This window comes from Triturus cristatus, chromosome 11 (genome assembly GCF_964204655.1).
Source record: "Triturus cristatus chromosome 11, aTriCri1.1, whole genome shotgun sequence".
NCBI classification, from domain to species: Eukaryota; Metazoa; Chordata; class Amphibia; order Caudata; family Salamandridae; genus Triturus; species Triturus cristatus.
The window spans coordinates 1,101,075,155-1,101,096,105 of record NC_140594.1 but is presented as its reverse complement, the minus strand read 5'-3'; the positions used below and the strand labels follow the sequence as shown (position 1 = coordinate 1,101,096,105).

The 20,951-nt window shown below is 41.0% G+C and overlaps 1 protein-coding gene across 3 annotated transcripts in view; it reads left to right on the top strand.

The window, feature by feature from the left end:
* LOC146786070 (dehydrogenase/reductase SDR family member 4-like) overlaps positions 1-20,951 on the top strand; it is a 227,943-nt gene that overhangs the window by 130,335 nt on the left and 76,657 nt on the right. For all 3 annotated transcript variants that reach the window (XM_085635496.1, XM_085635497.1, XM_085635498.1), the window contains one exon: positions 12,124-12,225. In XM_085635496.1, the coding sequence (XP_085491622.1) occupies positions 12,124-12,225 (102 nt within the window). The remainder of the gene's footprint in view (positions 1-12,123; positions 12,226-20,951) is intronic.

Below are 20,951 nucleotides of genomic sequence, written 5' to 3'. Positions count from 1 at the left end.
CACCAGCAGAGTTCAGGGCAGGTTCTGTTACTAATGGTACCACTTCACTGGCAGTCATCATAATAGACCGGCACATCCTGTCCTTTTTTTTAATGCAGCTCTGTCCAGATATTTATAATGTTATTTGATACTTTAGAAAAAATCATTTTGAGGGCACAAAAAATGATTTTCTTCTAAAATAATTCTTAGCATTTTCTTTAAAGATCAGTCCATCTCATGTTTCGTGATGCATATCACTTCCACCGGTCCACAATTATCCTTATCACTTGCTGTGTTCCAATAAGACCGAGAATACATATACATTGATGGAGGAGTCACTAAACACATTACTCTGTTGTGATTATAAGTGATATGGAATAAAGCACAATTTGTAATACTGAAGACAGACTTGAGATTCATTGTAAAACAGAATGTGATAAGAATAATTGTGGCCCTGAAGAAGCGTTCGCAGCTTATTCACTGTAAAGTCATATTTAACAATACATTTCTACATATCTTCATTTTAAATACCATACACCAAGCATTATGGGCAAAAAAAGCCTACTTAGAGGTAACTTACTGAAATTTAAAAGGAACGTTTAGATCTGTAAGGAGTTTTTTTTGACAGACCAAATTGCAGTTTAAAAGCGTCTTTAGTCAGGCACCAATGGTAATCCTGAAGTCATGATTTACACTGCCACTGTAGGGGATAGCACTAGGGATACTGCGGTCCACTAGTGACAATTTAGCCTAGATGCAGTGAGGGCATTTTGTACCATATACTAGGATCTACAGGTAAGTTAAGTATGCCAATGAGGAGTAATTCTAAAGTAAACAAAAACAATTAGGGCAAAGATCTGGAAGTAGACCATGAAAAAGATGGTCATTTCCTACAGCTGTACATTTCATCACATTAACCTAATGCTAAAAAGCACTAGCAACAAGGGAAATTTAGCAGCTTCTTGGCAATAGCACCCGAAATAAGGACACTAAGTGGAAGTATGGGCAAATTATGATGATTTGCTGAAGTGCCTCAAATGGCTCCAGAGTTACACAAATTGGAGACTGTGCAGCTGCTTTGCAATGATAAAATAAATTCTGGTAACTTTTACATGGAATGATTCTTCATCTTCCAGGTTTGTCATTTCCAAAATCTGCAGAAAAAGGGGAATTTGCAAAGTTGACTTGTAGTTAGGTAGAAATACTTAGATGTTTGAAAATGTTGCTTTGGCAGAAATCTTTGTCAAGGCTTGAATTTCTTTCAGATTTTGACTGTAGTACACAATTAGAACATTCGGGTCAGATCTACAGGCTAGTGGATGCACTCAAAGTTTGAGATGGTTTAGCCTACCTTCAAATAGTGTAGTTGTGGGGACATGTACGTCTTCTGTTCACATGATCCATTGATGTAGCAGGCAAGTACCATCTCTGTAACCATTCAGTAGATGGTAAGGGCCTGAAAACTGTTGGGTTGTTTGTAAAACAGATCCTGAGCTACTGAGCTGGAGAAGATGGCTAAGAGAGTTAAATGCTCACAGATTATATTTGCTGTGATCTTTAGGACCCAGCTTTGATTACTTATAAGGCCAGCTCAGCAATCCATCCTTGTGATGTCAGTGTGAAGCACTATATTAAGATTAAGAAACAAGTTATTATTATGAATATTATGATGACATTGAATATTGTCTTCACTTAAAAATCGGCTAAGCCTAGAAATTACCTAAGTTCATCATTACATATGGAAGTAGGTGCTTCCCTAACAGTCCGCAAAAACTCCTCCTTTGGTTTCACTCCTTCACTTGTAACTTCATGGCCCAAGTAGTTGAAACTTTTCACCTTAAATTTGCATTTATAAAATTCGGCAGTCAAACCATTGTCCTTCAAAATACGTAGAATATTGTTCACTCTCACATCATGCAGCTCCTCACTCTTCCCCATGAACAGAATGCTATCCTAAAAGAAAATTATGCCAGACTGATCCTTAAACAATTTATGCATTTGTTACTGAAATACGGATGGCGCTTAAGCTAGGCCAAAATCATTTTCTTCTCAAATAATTCTTAGCATTTTATTTAAAGATCAGTCCAACTCGTGTTTTCTGATGCATATCACTTCTACAGGTCCACAATTATCCTTATCACTTGCTGTGTTCCAATAAGACCGAGAATACATATACATTGATGGAGGAGTCACTAAACTCGTTACTCTGTTGTGATTATAAGTGATATGGAATAAAACATAATTTGTAACACTGAAGACAGACCTGAGATTCATTGTAAAACAGAATGTGATAAGGATAATTGTGGCCCTGAAGAAGCGTTCGGAGCTTATTCACTGTAAAGTCATATTTAACAATACATTTCTACATATCTTAATTTTAAATACCATACACAAAGCCTTTTGGGCAAAAAAACCTACTTAGAGGTAACTTACTGAAATTTAGGGCAAAGATCCGCAGGTACATCATGCAAAAAGATAGTCATTACCTACAGCTGTACATTTCATCACATTAACCTAATGCTAAAAAGCACTAGGAAAAATATCTGATACGTAAATATCTGAAACACCTAGAAGTTGTCATAAATACTGTAAAATACTGTCAAAACCTTACTATCCTCATGCAGTTTATTTTGGTGGGACGCAGAAGATAAATCTATAGACATAAACCACTTAATCACTATACTATATGCTAGCATCTCATTTATTTTTGGTTGTGGAAATCTTTGCACCACAATATTATTGTTCAGATTCCTCAAGTCCAGACATAAGAGGATCTTCCCGTTGGCTCTTCTAGCAACCAAAATCAGTGAAATCCACTCTGCAGCCTCAACCGCTTCTATGACTCCTTCCTTTGGTAGCCTCCCAATTTCTTGGTGAACTTCCGTTCTTACAATCTAGGGAATAACCCTCATTTTATGTATCTTGGGACCGCATCCTGCTTAGGTGCAATTTTATGTGAGTATCCTTCCAAAGTTCCAATCTTCCCCTGAAAACACTCGAGGAAAGGTCATCTTAAATTCACACCTTTGTCACCACCCTCAGTGACCAAACCCTACTCCTGGCTATCGGTGTTCAATATAATATCCAATGCTCTCTGGTCCACCCACCCAAGGACAGATGGTCCATTCTCCATGGTACTACACCATAGGAATGGGTTCTGCTATGAAACTCTCAGAAGTCACATATGACAGGCTTAAAGAATTCCCCAGGACACTAGAATATTTATCATCATCACACAGTTTTATCAACAATGATGTAAAGAGAACCAGAGTCTGCAACTATCAGAATTTCCACCCCGGCAAATTTGATGTTACACACTGGTTTATTTCTTGACAATTTAGAAAGCTGATTTTACACTCCCCTCCTCCTTAGATTTCATAATACCCAGTACACATTCATTATGTTCAAAAGATCCCTCTCCTGCAGATTTATCAGTTTGAGATGCGGAATCTGACCCAGAATCATCCTTCACCACACCAGTTTTCTTCTTGGAATTTCTGTTGTGAAATGCCCTCAAATCCCTCACTCCCACAATTTCGATTGCGAGCAGGGCACTTCCTACTATAGGCTATGTGGTCCATGCAACCACACCTATACCATTTCATGTCTTGTTGTCTAAAAGGCTGTTTCGCTGTGCTTTTCTTATTATCCTCTTGATTTTCCACCTCTTTTTTTTCTTTGTTTGACTTTACAAACAACTTCGTTCCGCTCGTACTCAGAAATCACTTCTGCTGCCCTAGCACAATTATTAGAAAACTCAGCATTCTTAACTACAGCAATGACCTCACTAAGTGATGCTTCTCCATAAATCCATAACCTTTCTTGAATATGTTCATTGTTCACATGTACGATGATTTGATCCTTATCAAGTCATCATGCAAGGTTCCAAACATGCAAGTCAAAGCCAATCTTTTCAAGGCAGACACATATTCTTCAATAGGTTCCACCTTATTCTGCTTCTTTTTGAAAATATTGTGCCTGTCTATAGCTATGCAGACTTATGTGGAATAATACCTATCTAATCCCTCCAAGGCATTCAAGAACACATCAGACTCACTAGCTGTCCCGGTTTTTGTTTCCATAGCATGATACACAATACACTCTGAGGACCCAAGGAATGCAAGAGAATCTTCTTGTTTTTAACCTATTAAAGCTCCTCAGCCTCAATAGTACTAATATATTTCTTTTTAAAAATTGTTTTCACTCATTTCACTTAATGGGTGGATCTCCTGTACCTGTTAAAAATGCTTTTGGAGGTGTTAAAGAAAAGGTATACACAATATTTTCAGAGAGAAATAGAGACCCCCAACGGCAAGGCAAAGTACCACACGTAACAAAAGAATAAACAAAGTCTTGTGCCAAAGTTTAAATCACCAAAGTTCTCCAAATATACCCTTCCTCCTTTTTTCTTTGTATATATTGTTGCAAGGTGAAAGTATTATGTGGTATGGCAGGAGTGCCTTACCATGTATTACTAGAATAATACACAAAAATGAACCCAAGGTAATCTCTTGTACACCTTCACTCATTCCTGGTAGAGTGGGAAAGAGCAGACAGGTTACTTAGAGGTATATGTGTTAAGCATTTCATATCACCAACATGGACGATAAGTAATTGACACATCTCGAGAGAAATCCTACACCAATTTATAAAAATAGAGCTGATTTTTATATATTTTTAGACACCAAGCGAAGTTGATACATAAAGGATAACTGGATTTATTCATTTTTAAGCATTAAATAAATCAGTACTTAGCAGTGCAAAACATTAACCCTGCCGTCAAAGGGAAAACACATCTAAGCGATTGCTTACTTAGAGAGTGATTTTAACGGAACCCACTCGAAGTTAAGGTCTTGTGAGCACCTAGACCAGTTCACAACAATTAGCATAATTTTACCTGGCTCAGGGATGCAGGGTGCAGAGGTGAACTTTAGCTGTCAAGCGTAGCTCTCAATCAGGCTTGCAGTCTTTAAATGGCTACCTTAGCAAAAAGGTAATTGCGGGCGGGGCAAGTTGAGCAAAACCCTTTAGAACTTAAGCAAGGAGCTGGCACTAGACCAGGAGTCTCCAGGCAGATCCAATCTACCTGGCTCTGAGGACTCGGTGCACAGGTGCTCCTGGCTATCCATGGTGCTGAACAAGATCCGTGGCAACTGGTGCTGGCAGGTGTGTCAAGAGAGGGTGGGAACACATGCAGGATCCTTATGATGAAGCTACAGGAGTGGTTGGTCATTTGTGCAGGTGGATCTCTTCTCTTGAAGCGTTGAATAAAGCAGGAAGTAGTTGGACTGACCACCAACAAGCTTTGGTACCTGCAAGCATTGCGGTTGAAGAAATCTTCCAGAGGACTAGGGGAACGTTGTTGAAAGCTGAGCCCCACTGAGGGTCGGGACTACAGTTTCCAGAAGCCACTTGTCTAGTGACTTTTGATTGGCCAAACCGGACGGCTCGATGGACAGTACTTCAAAGTCGTGGACCTAGCGGTTTGTGCCTGCTGACTGCATGAGACTAGTTCCTCTAGCCCAAGGAAGTTCTTGTGACGCTTGCAGAGGAGTTCACTTTCCTTTTGGAACCATTCTATAGCCTTGGTCGAGTTGAATTCCAACACGTACAGGGTGGCTGCCACGGGTGGAGAGCTTAGCACCTTTCTTCATGGAGTCCTGCCTTGTTGTGGAAATAGGTATGTTCTTGGTATCACGTGGAATCTGAGGTTCTAATGTCTGGGGTGGGTGTGGGGACTAGCAGCCAATAGGCATCAAGTCCTGCAGCTAATCCAACCCCGGTAGTGACCACATCCAGAAGCTGCTTTTTAGACTGAATTCAAGCTGGCCAAACCATCCTCGGATGTACACTTCAGCTTCAACTCCCTAAAGGAGTGGTCAGCCTTGTGGAAGTGTATGCCTCCGGAAAAGCTATTTTTCCTACCTGCCCTAGAAAGACAGTGCTTGGGGCAGGGGGAAGCTTTGTTCTTGGGTGGGGGACATGGTCCTTTATCCAGCAGCGCAGGTGAAGTCTTTGAGGCTAACCACCATGATGGGTACATTCACTAGCCATCCTGTGTGTGCGGGTGTGTCACCTCCTGCACACACATCTTTGTTTCTAGCCTGTGGGAGTGGCACACACTCCCCAGCATAAGGTCAGATCTCTGTCTTGGTGGCAAACTCTCAAAAAAGCCCACCAAGGAACGAGAACATTGGTTTAACTTGGTGGGCGCTTTCTAAAGTGCCACCTAGGCACATACTAGTTAAACCTCAACACCCCCATCATATCAGGGGTTGAAAAGCACAGTGTGTGACACCAAACACAAAGAAAATATACCATTCCATAATGGAGCTGTACATCTGGGGATGTCCAGTGTCCAGCCCATATTATCCTATGGAGGATTGGTCAATTGGGGTAGAATGTGGTAGCATTACATTTAGAATGCAACCACAGGGCAATATATGCTTGCACTTATATTTCCCAAATATAATATAATGCATCCTTTCTCCTGGGCTATAGGAGGCCTACCTTAGGGGTGATTGACATATTAAATGCAGTGAGGTGATCCTGTCATACATGGTGGGTACAGGGTCGAACTTGAGCAGGCAAGCTGTTCAAGTTCGACTCAGAACTCCTGTGGGATCTTGTGCACACTCAAAGCCACTTCATAGGCTGCAAACTATCTATCTATTTCCTCCAGAATCAGGGCATCCTCCTTTTCACGAATCTCCTGCTCCTCTTCTAGGCCCTCAAAGCTTTCTGCAGCTGCACCTTCTTGGTAAAGCCCTTTCTAGAAACGTGAAACTTCTTACAGAAGTCTTCCAGCTGCTGCACAGTGTAGCATTCTAACCTGGTAAGCTCAAACTCAATTCCTGCAGGTGCAAGTGCGGTTTCTCCAGAGAGAGACATAACTTAGCAGAAAAAATCTAAAGGCCAATCAGGAAGAATGGAAAAAGGCTCAAATTGGCCTTAGGTATATAGTTGTAGCGAACACTGAATTACTATATGGTATTGCCAAACTCAAGTTTTATCCTCACCACTGATGTTTCAAATTGGGTCTCTAGTTGGCTGAGGTTTGCACCCCGTCCATGTAGGGACCAAAATCTTAGTCAGGGTAAGCTAGATACACACTTTAATTTAACCTGCGCTCACCCTTTGGTCGCTTGGCACAAAGCAGGCAGGCTTAACTTAAGAGGCAATGTGTAAAGTATTTGTGCAACACACACACACAGTAACCCAATAAAAACACCACAAAAAGACTCCAAGCAGGTTTAGAATAATAGAGACTATTTATCTGAGTAAAACAAGACCAAAAAGACAAAAAACGAAATCCAATCAGTAGAAGTCAAGAAATGAATTTGTAGAGAATAAATGCAAAAACAGCGCTTAGAAGTCAATAATGCTAAAAGGTTACTTGGGGTCTTGCTACACTGGGGTTCATACTGACTGTGATAGAAGGCACGTCAACTACAGGACCCATACAGGGCCCGATGAGAAAGTACCTTGGACGGAGCAAGCATTGATACTGATGGCATGATGCGTCAATCTTTTCCACGCAGTCGGGTCGCTGAGTCATTGTCGAGCTTCACTGAGGTGAAGGCATAGTGTCGTCATTGAGCCATACAGTGCATCGTCGTCGGGCTGTGAAGTCTGAACTGCTGTTGTCGAACTGTCTCTGTGTTGGTGTGAAAGGACAATGCGTAAGTTCTGACCAGCGCAGAAACCACTTCTGATGGCTAGAACTGGAGGGGGCATCTCAGACAAGGGTAAGACTCACAGATGACAGAGTCCAGCAGCATTGTAGGAAGTCTTTTGTGTCCCTGAGACATCAGAAAATAGAAGGCAAGCCACCAACTCTTTGGAATCACTCTGGGTTCAAATAAGATGGGTCCAGTCCTTGTTCTCAGCAGTGCAGAGATCAGCAGGCAGCAGGACAGCTCAGCAAAGCAGAGAAGAAGTTCCTTAGACCAGTCAGTCAAGGCAAAGAGGCAATCATTACAGCACAGCAGTCTTTACTCCAGCAGAGTTCTTCCCAGTTCCAGTAGTGTACTGATTTGGTAGGGTCAGAGCTCCAGCACTGATAACCAAATGTGCACAGGTCCCATTTCATCCCAGCCCTGTCTGCCAGGCTGTCTGTGGGGGCTAATCAGTCCTTTCTGTAGTGAAAGGACATAGTCTATTCAGATGTAAGTCTGAGCTCCCTCTCACCCTTCCCGTCCAGGAAAGCCATCATAATGCAGATGAATGTAGACAAGTCATCTGTCACACCCACCCTTCCTGTTGTAGTAGCTGTGCAGAGGGAATACACAAAGTGTAGCTATCACCCAGCCTAGACATGTATTGGAGACAGGCTGCAGGCATAAGGAGCCATGCTAAGAGCAGAGAAATTTCTACTTTCTGAAAGTGGCATTTCTAAAATAGTAATGTCAAATCCAACTTTATCACTAAAGCGGATTTATCAATACCATACCAAAGATGTGAAACATGAGTTAGCCACTCCTTTCTAATCAGGAATTACAGCTTAAAAAGTGTTTTTAAGGAATTCCCAATGCTCTATGAGAGGAGTAGTCCTCACAGCAGTGACATGTAAAACATAAAAGTACCTACCTTTTAGATGCACAGGACCCTGCACATAGGGCTACATAGGGCCTGCCTTAGAGGTGAGCTATGTGTAAGAAAAGGGGAGTTTAATGCTTGGCAAGTGGTTTTAAATGCCAAGTCGAAGTGGCAGCAAACTGGGCACACAGGCCCTGCAATGGCAGGCCTGAGACAGGTTTGAAAGGCTACTTGTGTGGGTAGCACAACCAGTGCTGCAGGCCTACTAGTAGCATTTAGATTACAGGCCCTGGGTATATGGTACACCACTTTGAAAGGGACTTACAGGTAAACTAAATATGACAATCAGGTATACACCAATGTCACCAAGTTTTAGGGGAGAAGCACATGCACTTTATCACTAATCAGCAGTGGTAAAGTGCCCAGAGTCCTATGGACAACAAAAAGATACAGCAAAAAGTGGAGGTAAGCAAGGAAAAAGCTGAGGGACGGCCACCCTAACGAGGACAAGTCTAACAAGTCTGAAGGGATAAAGTTACTCAAAAGTGTAAGAGTAAATTACTGGTATATGTCATCTTTGTAAATAACCCCCAGAATATTTTAAACAACATTGAGAAGGAGAAAAGGAAACTTGCGAAATGCAAGGCAATAGCAGAGGCAGAAGAGATTAGAGTGGGGTTTGAAGCAATGGCTGGGTGTGAAGGACTGATGGGAAGGCAGGAAGTACTGAGGGAGTAGAGAATTGAAGGTGGCAGAGAGTGGGGATGGGGAAGCCAACACTAGTGGCAAATAGTTAAAGAGTACAAGGAAACACATACACTCCCAATGAGTTGTGAATACCAAACAATGGAAGGGGTCTCTCCAGGGGTGTAGCACAGGCTGCTAATGTCCTTGCAGTGCAGGTGTGACCTACACCTTCGGAGAGCCCTCAGCCCTTCAAGGGTCCCACATGCAGCCCAAGATGAATAAATATGTCTCAGATATGGGACACTCAGAGGCCCCTCATCACATTCTGCAGGGAAGCCCCATCATCTTACATGACATCACTGTTCCTCTCAAGAATGCTGTAGAAGGATGCCACTCCTCTAATCAGAATATTTTGAGTTCAAAATGCTCCTTGGTGTGAAAATCACAAGATTAGGGAAAAAAGCCTTCGAATCAAGAGATGAAAACTGAGACAGACATCAAGCCATCCAATCATGAGCACCAGGATGACCCAAAGCCCACTCTATTTTGTAAGTAGCAAGTCAGGCCAACAGACACGGAGCCCTGAAAAGTATCCAGTGAAAAAGAACAATTGCATATTGAGTGCAAATACACATGTAGCACTCCAAATGATTATAAGTAAATTGGATTTCACAATTATCTAGGACTGTTACATCTTGCTGTGAGTGTTCTGGGAAATCTTTTTGAATTCTTGACATTCTGCCATATACACTCATAAGAGGAAGTATTCCTATTGGTGAAGATTACACATGGTTTTAAGTGTCATTTCCACACTGTTTTAAAGGGAAGTCACACCACTTCAAAGAACACTACATCACAGCGCAGTAATGTCCCACTTCATCTCTCAGAGCTGTTCACTCCCTCCCCATTCACCTACTTACTAAGGGCCAGATGTAGGTGGCCAAGTAGCGATCGGTAACGCTGAAATTAGCAGAATTTCAGTGTTTGCGATGGCTATTTGGCTGCGAGCAATGTCGGTGAGTTCAAACCTACTAGCAAAATAAGAAATCGCAAAATTGCGATTCCTTATTTTGATCTTGCATTTAAGGAATCGGAAATTGCGATTCCTTAAGTGCAATGTAAGTAGCACAAAAGAAAGTGCACTTTAGCCTTAAGGAATAGCTAATTACCACCAACTTCAAGTTGGTGGTAATTAGCGATTTCCTTTAAAAAAGCACTTTTTTGCTTTTTTTAAAGTGCCTTGTGGCTCACATTCATGCCGTTAGGGCATGTATGTGCGCCACATGTGCACACATGCACATTTCAGGGGTGCAACAGGGTGTCCTTTTGACACCCTGGCACCCTTGAAATAGCACCCGCTATTTGCCATTCTTTAATAGCGAATCACAAATAATGAATATCTTCCCATTCATTCCTATGGGCCTCCTAGCCCATAGGAATGAATGGGTAGGTATTCCTTATTAGCTAATCTCAATTTACGAATCGTTATTAAGGAATGTTAAGGAATCGCTAATATTTTAGCGATTCCTACCTACATTCAATTTTACGAGTCCTTAATAGCGAATCGGTAAAATTCGCTATTAAGGATTCGCAAATTTGATTTTACCTACATCTGACCCAAAAATCTTTCCCCTTACCTCTTTACCGCGCATAGCTGCTTTCCAGCTAGGTTTACGCTATACAAATACTACATGAATACATACATAAAGGATATTCGGAGGGCCCGATTCTTAAAGCAATCTGTTAAGCTAACAGTTTCATCTGTGGAGAAGGCCTAATAAAAATATCAAATTAATGGGAATTCTATTGTGGAGAAAAGGAAATACATTTTCACTGCGTTCTTCTTTCCGACAATCAGGAGTACTTGGGAGTAAATTCTCAGTTCTTAATATTGGATCACTTATGCTGTGTGTTCCAAAGAAGATGATAACAAGGACCTACTTGTTACCTTTGAAAAGTAATATTCAGAGGTATCATTCATTCTAAGGTGAAGATCAGTGGTCCTTTACCTCTGTATCATGTGTCCTTCAATGCTTGATGTGTATAGGTGCAAAAAATGGTTGTGCACTGAATTGATGACTTTAAATAATCTTGCATTATTACAAATTCTAGTTCCATGTTTGGTAACACCTAATTCACTAAATTGTGTTATGGTTTTAGCACATTCACAATCTAGAATTTAGTTTTGGAACTGAGAACTGACCCAGCACGGTGAATGCCTTAAAAGAAGAACACTGATTCCCATGTGGTGTTGTCACTGATAAAATCATATAAACATAGGAGTTACCAAATATTCGTTTTTTATTTAACTCAGAATAAACATCTTTAACCACAAAATTTCTTGTTTTCCCTTGTTCGTGTATTAATTAAAACCTTTACACAACCGCTTCTTCATGGATACAGCATATTGACCCCTGGTCCTAGGAAATGGTGGCATTTAATTACGGCCCTCTTGATTTATATGATCAGCAAATGTAGTGTTTGTGATAATCTTTTTATGTGCAGATGTGTTTTGCATTCACTTTTAAATTTAACCATTCAACTGAATTTCAGGGTGTCATTGTTCTGAAATTGCCATTATATCCTAGGTTTTGATAACAATGAAAGAATGGAATTCATATCAATATATGTGTAGCAAATTATCCAGAGCTTTATTGATAGATCTGGGGTTTCCATTGAAGATCAACAATTTCAGCACAACCACTAACTCATTAGGGTTCAATTATGCAAATATATCCAAGGAAAATAGCCTGAAAATGTAAGATGTTTCTTACCTTCATGGACCCATGCTGCACACCCCTGTTATTTGTGACTATGAAACATTTTCTGTAGTTTCAGCCTATATATTCAGTGCAATAACATGCAATCACATGGTTACTGCTTCATGGTCTCTAATTTTCAGAATTTGCTTTGGTTAAGGCTTTGAAAGAACATGGGAAAATTGACTATCTGTTCTCGAATGCAGCCACAGGGATCGACTCCAAGAACATCTTTGACACCACCGAAGAGGAGTGGACTGAGGTGAGAGGACTGCATGGTTCTGAAAGTATCCTCTTTTGGAGAGTAATCCCTTTGGTTCAATTTGCTGTCTGCATTTCAGACAAGTCTCCGGTCTTTCCCAGACCTGTAGGTTCTTCCTGTGCTAACGGTTGTGTGATTCTGGGCAGAATTATTAAGGTGTGTGATAATGATATCAATGACCATTAATTCAATTCCTACGCATCTCTGCCAGTTGAATACACAAAGAAGTTGAGATAGGATTGCTTTCAATGAGGTTGAAAATGGTGATCAAGACTGTGGAGTATGGTGTAGCGGCACTAACCAAAACAAAAATCCTTACCTACAACAGTAATCTACATCAATATTCATAGTGATCTATATGAAACTTCAAAAGAGTCTCTTGATGGGCACTGGAGACATGAGGCTGCCTACCCAATTTTTGCAGAAGCTAACCTCCCCTCGAATGGGTCTATCATTCTAAGACTCCTTAGATATGCCAGCTGTAGAGCATTACAATTTTTGCTACACAGCGAGGTATTTCAGGAGTGTGAGGATTATGGTGTGTTATATGGTGTGGTTGTGCAACCTTACCATGTAATACATTCACAAAACTGTTTGAGGACCAGTCAGGATCATGTGTAAAGCCCCTTGCTCAATCATGGGAAGCTGTGGTTTCAAGCTGTAAGGCTTAAACAAAGGAACTAGTGCAAAACAGTTAGAAGCACCAAGCAACAGAATAAGAAAGACACACAACATGAAATAAATCCAACCCTAATTTATAAAAATAGATATATTTTCACATTTTTATACACCCAGATGAGCAAAATCCACCAGAGGGTTTCAAAGATATGAATTTTTAAAGAAAACATAAATCTCACCTTTTTCGTCCAAAATACAAACAAGCAATGGTAACTGTAAAGTATGGAAACTTTTGAAAAGTTTGGAAGAGTTGTGGTTAGCTACTCCAGCCCAGACTAGGTGACCAACAGGGAGAAAATCAGGGAGGCCAATAAGAAATGTTAGCACAGTTACTTGGTCACCAAAGCAGTACCATGTCCAACTCCACACTTTACATCAAAACCACCATGGACTTCAATGTAATGGTCCTGATTAAGGGTGGGTGGTTAACTCCATTCTGTGGGGGGAGTTTGTGGGGATTTTGCTACAGAGGAGCACAGAGTTAAGCAAAAAACTCTGATTCAGCTGCGTGGTGGAGTTTACCGTCAACCATCTCTAACTCCAGTGTTATTCAAAGACAAACAACGCTCGCCACATGCGTAAAATGGACAAGGTCCTGGTTACTTTACAATCAGACTCATCTGGGAATCACCTTTGTCCTTTTTCTCTTTCTCCTCTGGAATGCATGCGTTCCAAGCCTTGTTTTGGTCCCAGTCAGTGTTGACTCTTAAATAGTGAGGACGCGCATATGGAGTGGCAGCCATGTACTCACCCAACACACCCACCTTTGCTCCCAGACCTTCTCTCCGCCGCTTCCGCCCCCCAAAAAACTCTCACCCCAGGTCCATAACCCAAAAAGCGGAACGTGTCTTATCACTGCCGGAGCCCGCAGTGATTAAAAAAACACGCAGTGAGTCATTGCATTTGCAAAACCAGGAGCGATGCAGCAGAGGTGCATTAGTGGAGCTGTGCAGATGGCATTGCCTCAACAGGAGCTGACACAGTTGCAACACCTACACTTCCAGTCCTTGGGGGCTTAGGTGCCAGCCCTGGAGGATGCTCTCGGAGTCAAAAGGTCTGGCAGCGCACATTTCTTCCCTGCTTCTAAGGGTTGTGTCATGTGCTGCAGTGACCAGGAACAGATGCATCAAGGTGGCTAAGGCTGTTGCTGGAGCATGCCATTATCATGTGGACACAGAGCGGCATCTTGCATGGCGGTAAGAAATAGACATTAAGTAGAAAGTGATTTCTTCTATGCGCCAGCTTGCCTTTTGCTGCTGTCCTTCATAATCAGCTATGGGATTTTCCAAAATTGCAAGTATTGGCACAGTGTGGCATAAGGGTTTCAGTGCCTTTGTGTAGTCTGTAACTTAATAAGGGGTGGTGTGGTGAGGTGCATTTGAAGGCTCTTTCTCTTACTGCCTCGTTACTCCGCTTGCATGCGGAGCTCCACAGAACTGGGCGGAGTTTTTGGCAACTCCGTGTAATTCTGTGGAGTGTAACTCAGTGAAATCCGCCCATCCCTAGTCCTGATACTGAGGACACAGAATTCTGAGGATGCTGAAAGATGCTCTGGATGCTGTGCATTAGACAGGGGTCTCCTTGTGGTTATTCCTCAGTCCACAGGAAAGGTGAAGTGACTTTTCCCACAGGGTCAAGGTCTCCTTTTGGGCCAGTAGAAGTCCAACAGCAGCTGGGCGATTGCTGTCTGGTGACAGCAGGTTCAGCAGCTTCCTTTGGTGAGTGCTAGTGTCCGTCTATGCTGACCAACCCGCACTCTGATGACACTCCTGGGTCCAGCTGACACAGGTGCAACTTTTGAGTCCTGAGGGGAGGTCTTCTTGGCTGCCTATCGACGGTGATTCCTTGCGGTTGGGTACTGATTACCCAGGACAGGCTGCTTCAGCTTTTATGACCCTGCTGTTGCAATAGGGGGTCAACCAACTGACCCTTAAAGTTCATCATTTTGGTCTGGGACTCTGGAGAGATTTTTCCAAAAGTCAGGCACCAAAAGCAGAAGTCCTCTCTTTACTAGCCCAAGGAGCGTGAGGTGCAGTCTTGTGGTTGGTGCAGACTCTCTTGCCAGGTCCAGGGGTCAGCAGGGCAGTCCTTCTTTGGTAGTTTCACCCGTCCAGATGTTATATGAGGATCAGGGTCGTAGAGGCACCATAGTAGTGCTCATAAAAAGCCTTGGGGGCGATGATGTGGTCACAAGCCAATGGGTTACCAGGATCCCTCCTAACTTATGACAACTTTTAGCTATGTATGGCATCTAGCAATCTTACAGAGCATTATCCTGCTCCCTATCAAATGTGTGAACCCTTCCTTGGCTGCTAGGAGCTTGGAAGCCCCCCCAAAAAGTGTGGCTACCTATGGGCTACACACATGTGGAAAACGTTGTCCGACAGAATATTGAGGAAACAAATATCTTGTGAACATTGCGCCAAAAGTATTGAGGACCAAAATACTGAGAAATTAAGTGCAATGAGGAAAGTACAGATGTACTATTCTTAACTCCACATAGCACTGTGCTAATCCTATGCTTAAAAACTTTGATAGAAAAGCAGACATTTGAGGTGAGCAAATCTAGATCTAGTGTCGCTGGTGTTGAGGGTGCTCTTTACAGAAGCTGCCTTCCACCTAAACTTGGGTTCTCTTCTTCTTTTTTTGTATATATATATATATATATATATATATATATATATATATATATATATATATATATATATATATATATATATATATATATATATATATATATATATATATATATATATATATATATATATATATATATATATATATATATATATCCACAACCATTACCGGCACACACGATCCTGATGCCATATACCGACACTGCAGTTCCAGTATGTTTTATTCTTTGTTTACAGGGCTGTGACGCATTTTGGCAGAATCCCCTGCCTTGTTCACACAGTGGGCCAAAATACTGAAATTGTTTTTATCTTCACAAAAAAATTGTCACATGTTATCATAGACATAGACAACATACTTCAAAAGGCACACGCAACAATTTGTATCGGTTACATAAATTTGTAAAGCTCATCTCATATTTGCTTCATTCCAATATATACATTGATCTTTTTAGAATTTTTCTATCTTTACTATTTTTATTTTTGCTTTTATTTTTCTCTATTTCTATCCTTGATGTATTTCAATATCATTCTTTGTTCCTATTTATTATTTTGTATCTTTTATTTCTATTTTCATATTATCAAAATTCTAACTAAATGTGCTAATGAATTGAGTGTCATTACAACCAAAGTCACCTGTACAAAAAGATGCTCTTTTATGTGCCTCAGTTTTAAGCCCCTTACAGTATAGTCCTCTCACTGTCTCTCCTTTATATAACTTTGGATTTCTATATAAAACCAGCCAATGAGGTTCTTATGCCTTTGCTTTGAACTGGTTAGGAGTGATCTCCAATATAGTGTAGACAATGTATCTACAAGAATGTAATGAACAATTTAGCATGATTGATCTTGATAATACGGTGCTAGTGCAATTACCTCATACCATATTCATAAAGTGCTAGTGCTCTAGTTACCATCTAAAGTTGGCGAGTCCACATTGTTTGTTATGATTCTAAAATTAGTTCATTGGCATCCTGTCTCTCATCTGTTAATTGTATTAAAGCATACCCACTTTGGCCTTGTAAAATGCAATTCCGCAGAAATAGTCCAGGAATGCTCTATAATGTGGGACTCTATGTTGTCAATTATATTGAAATGGAATATCTATTCCCCTTGGGAATTATACTATCCCAGGCATTGAATCCTCAAATTGGTAGTGCTACAATGCATTTCTTGTGCATTATTAGTTAAGAACAAAAGTGCAAATGCTTCTACTTTAAAATTGCATTAAAGTAGCATTGAAATATTTATGTAGTTACATCTCTAAGCATAATGCTTATTCTAGGCTCAACAATCTTCTAGTCTTGTATATAATAATAAAGTGCAAATGCTTCCTTACATATTGTTGTTATAAAGTGCAAGTGCAATACTGAGGGACACATCTAACAGTCAGCACATTTCAATAGCATTAAAGTATACACAGTTCCCTCCCTCGGCATACTGCCCACTTATGGGTGGACCATCTTCTTATATTATATATACTAAAGTGCAAGTGCTTCCGTGCAGATTTTTATTCTAAAGTGCAAATGCAATGCTGGAAAATACAATTAGAATTTAACATGTAAATGCAAATGCTAGAAAGGGATATTCATTACAGTCTATCATCAAAATATAGTCTAATCAGAGCATCGTTCCTTAGAGTAATTCAAGTAACTGAAATACCTTTACACCAGATTGTCTAATATACTCCCTAATAGAGGAGAAGAGAACTTTGGAGCAGGTCCCTAAAAACGTGTTGTCCACATAAAAGTTCACCTTATTGATGAAAAATCCGATAAAGCATTAAAACAGTGTACTGACATGGCTAACAAATTTCATACATCAATTACATTTATCTGATATTAATTGTTCCTTGCGTGTTGGTCTCATTCTAAGTGCACATATATGTCTTCATCAGAGTTCAATCCTCTAGGTGTCTTACAGCCAAGCATGAGTATGTATTGAGACTCTAGCTGTCTAAGTTTACCTTCCCGGTTACCACCTCGTCTGCTTTTAGGGACAGAGTCTATTACAAAGTAATTCAGCTCTTCCATGTTTCCTGCATGGACCTCATTTATATGGCGGGCTACAGGGTATGACTTATCTCAATTATTCACTGCCCTCAAGTGCTGCAGGATTGTGACATGCACCATGTGGATTGTACTTCCCACATAGTGCTTGGGGCAAGTGCACTGAAGGTCATATACCACATGGTCGCTTTTGCAATTAAAAAAGCGTGGAATTTTCCAAGGTTTATTAAACAAGGGTAGTTGGATTTCCTTTTTATTGATTCCATGTTTGCACGCTTTGCACTTAAAACATCTAGTAAAAGATGGGTTTGCCTTGAGCTAACTCTCTGTTTCTACTACTTCTGGGCTGTTATTCACCAATTGTTGCCGCATAGATTTAGCTAATCTAAAAGAGATGAGGGGTTTGCATGTGACCAAGGTACTTAACAAAGGGTCCCCTTTCACCAGATACCAATGCCTATTTATGCAATCTCTCACCGTTGCATGGTAGGCATTGTATCCGGTTATCATCCTCACTTCCTGTGCTGAATATCCTATGGATGTCATAGCTCTTTTTTCTCTGAAGAAGGTGTCTTCTCCAGATATTCCATCCACTTTCCCTAGTGCTTGGTTCAGTACTTGCCCGGTTATAGCCTCTCTCTTTGAATCTTGCTGTTAGATCAGTTTGTGCTTGCTTAAGAGAGCTGGCCTCACTGCAGTTTCTCTTCATGCGGAGATGCTCCTTGATATATGTATATTGTCAAGGTACATATATGTGGAGTTGTGAGATGTATACTTAGGGAGGTTAAATATCATTCACATTGCCCTAGCTACTGTATTATCCACGGTCCGTGCATCACCACCTCGTAAGCATTCACTTCCATAGGTGATGGCCGGTAGAAGTTTAGCTTGGATCACCTGTAGCAGAGGGGTTAAGCTGCGGGCAGCCATTTTCAATTTGAGATTTTTCAATGCGACTGCTGTTGCAATCCCTCTCCTTGCTCCTGCTTCATTCTGTGGTTGGAATGCCCCTTTACTATCAACTAGTGCACCCAAATATCTGTATTCGTCCACAATTTCCAGTGATAATCTTCCCAGTCACCAGAGGAACCTGGGCATAGACCTCTTAGAGTTTATTCTCATCGCTTTTGTTTTGGAGTGATTTATGCTTAAGCCATTTGTTGCCAAGTAATTATATGTTATATCAATTAGATGTTGTAATCCAATCAGCATATGGCTGATTAAAACAATGTCATCTGCATACATTAAGTTTAAGATGTTGAGACCTCCTAGCTTGGGGGCATGGGAGTTGCAGTAGTCTAGCTCGGGTGAGAAGTCGGACATGAAGATGTTGAAAACGGGCTGGGCTAAAACGCACCCTTGTTTAAGGCCCTTGGTCGTCTGTATTTTCCTTGACAAGCAGTCGCCCGATCCCAGCTTGATTTGCACCCAGGTGTCCGTATGTAGTAGCATCAGTTGCAATAGTAAGGTTGATGGAATTTTTCTGTTAGACAGCTTCTCCCATAGTGTATTTCTGTTGATGTTATCGAAGGCAAAGGTGAAGGTGAAATCAATGAAGCATACATAGAGTGGATGGCTGGCAGATTTGGCGGCACCTATTAGGAGTGTTCAGGCCAGGATATTTGTTGTTGTTCCCGTGTGTTTGCAGAAACCTGTGTGTTTGATGGGGATCACTGCATTTTCATCAGCCCAGTCTGTAAGTTCTTCAAATAGAAGGCAGCATAGTATTCAGTGTCATTGTCTATTAAGACCACAAGTCTGTAATTTTTTGCTTCGTTTATGCTGCCTTTCTTGTGGATTGGGGCTATTATTGAACCCTTCCATGAATCGGGAATTATTTCAGTTTCTAAGATCTGTTTGTAAAGCGGTAATAAGGCCGCTGCCCAAAATTCCGGGTCTTGCTTGTACAGGATGGGGGGATAACGCTAGGACCCGTTGCCCCCTCTGTCTTGCCTTTCGCTATCCTTCTTATAATTAGTTTTTCCGTGAAGGCCATACTAGCTGGCTCCGATGATAAAGTCCGATCTGATGAGCGTCTAGTGAGTTTGGGTGGCCCGGTTGTTTTGTCCTTTGGTGCTGTGTTAAAGTGATGCCTAAGGTAATCAGCCCAAGCTTCTTCTGTTAGATGCAAATTAATGCAAGGTGCTCTTGGATTCTGAAGACTGTTCACAGTTAGCCAGAACCTTCCGCTGTTGTTTCCTTTCACATCATGGAACAGCTTGGCCTATAACTCTTCCTCCGTTTCCTTTTTTGAGTGCCGGATAAGTTTCTTGTTGGAGATTTTTAAATTTTGTAAATCCATTTGAACAGCCTTGTCCGGCCCGGCGTAAGTACCGTAGTAGTTTGATAATGCTTCTCTTAAAGAGCATTCGGTTGTTTTTTTGCTCTGTTGACAGTCCATGGCCTTTCGCACTACGAGTTTTGGGTGAAGGGCCTTTTTGATAATGAGCTTCAGTTGTTATTTGATCCTTTTTTCTCTTTTTGTGTGCAGCCTCAAGGCTGTTGGTGAATAGCTCCCAGCGTCTTAAATTATCAATATGAATCGCTGTGCTTTTTTCCCAAAGGATTTTTGCTTCCTTCTCAAAGCCTTCCAAGTTGCGGGTATTGCATGAGAGCGAAGATAACAGATTCGCTACTGGTAAAGTTGATACTGCACCATGAATATTTAGTGTGATCCTTTGCGGTAAATGATCGCTTGCGTCCATTGTTCCTATTCAAAAGTCAGAGACTTTACTTAACAGTGACAATGATGTAAATGTATAGTCTATGGTTGTACTTGCTGTTGAGTTATGAAAAGTGGCTGCCAGCAGACTATCGTTTGGAAAGCGGACGTTTAGTGCTGCTAAATTAAGATGTTCTAGGTCCTTTAAGCTTTCCCACGCTAGGAGAAGAATGTGACATTAAAGACATAGAAAAATACCTTGAGTGTGTCCTTGGAAAATGAGTTCTGTGTGTCACACATTTGACTTTGACGATCTTAGGTACAGTGAGTTCAACACATCAGTTCTGTTAAGTGACCAACCACTGATGTCATATTCTGCGCATGGACACAATAAAAGAGCGGTCTACTTGATCAGAAGGTGTGTAAATGTTTTGGATCATGCATATGAAGAGAAAGAACCATGTGAATTTTGTTGGGAAGAAATTGATGGGGTGCTAACACCTAAGAAATTTCTAAAGCCTCTACCCAGAGAGCCTATAAGTACATGTACTTGCAAAACCTGTGCTACAAAAAGATGTCCCTGTCGATATACTCTTCTCAAATGTTCAACATTCTGCAAATGTACCATGAGCAATTGCTGAATCAAATGAATGAAGTGAACCATGAAAATGTGTCTCAAACAGGAGTTGTAAACATTTGTTTATTTTTCATATTCTGATCATAAACATTGCTTGGTGTATACAA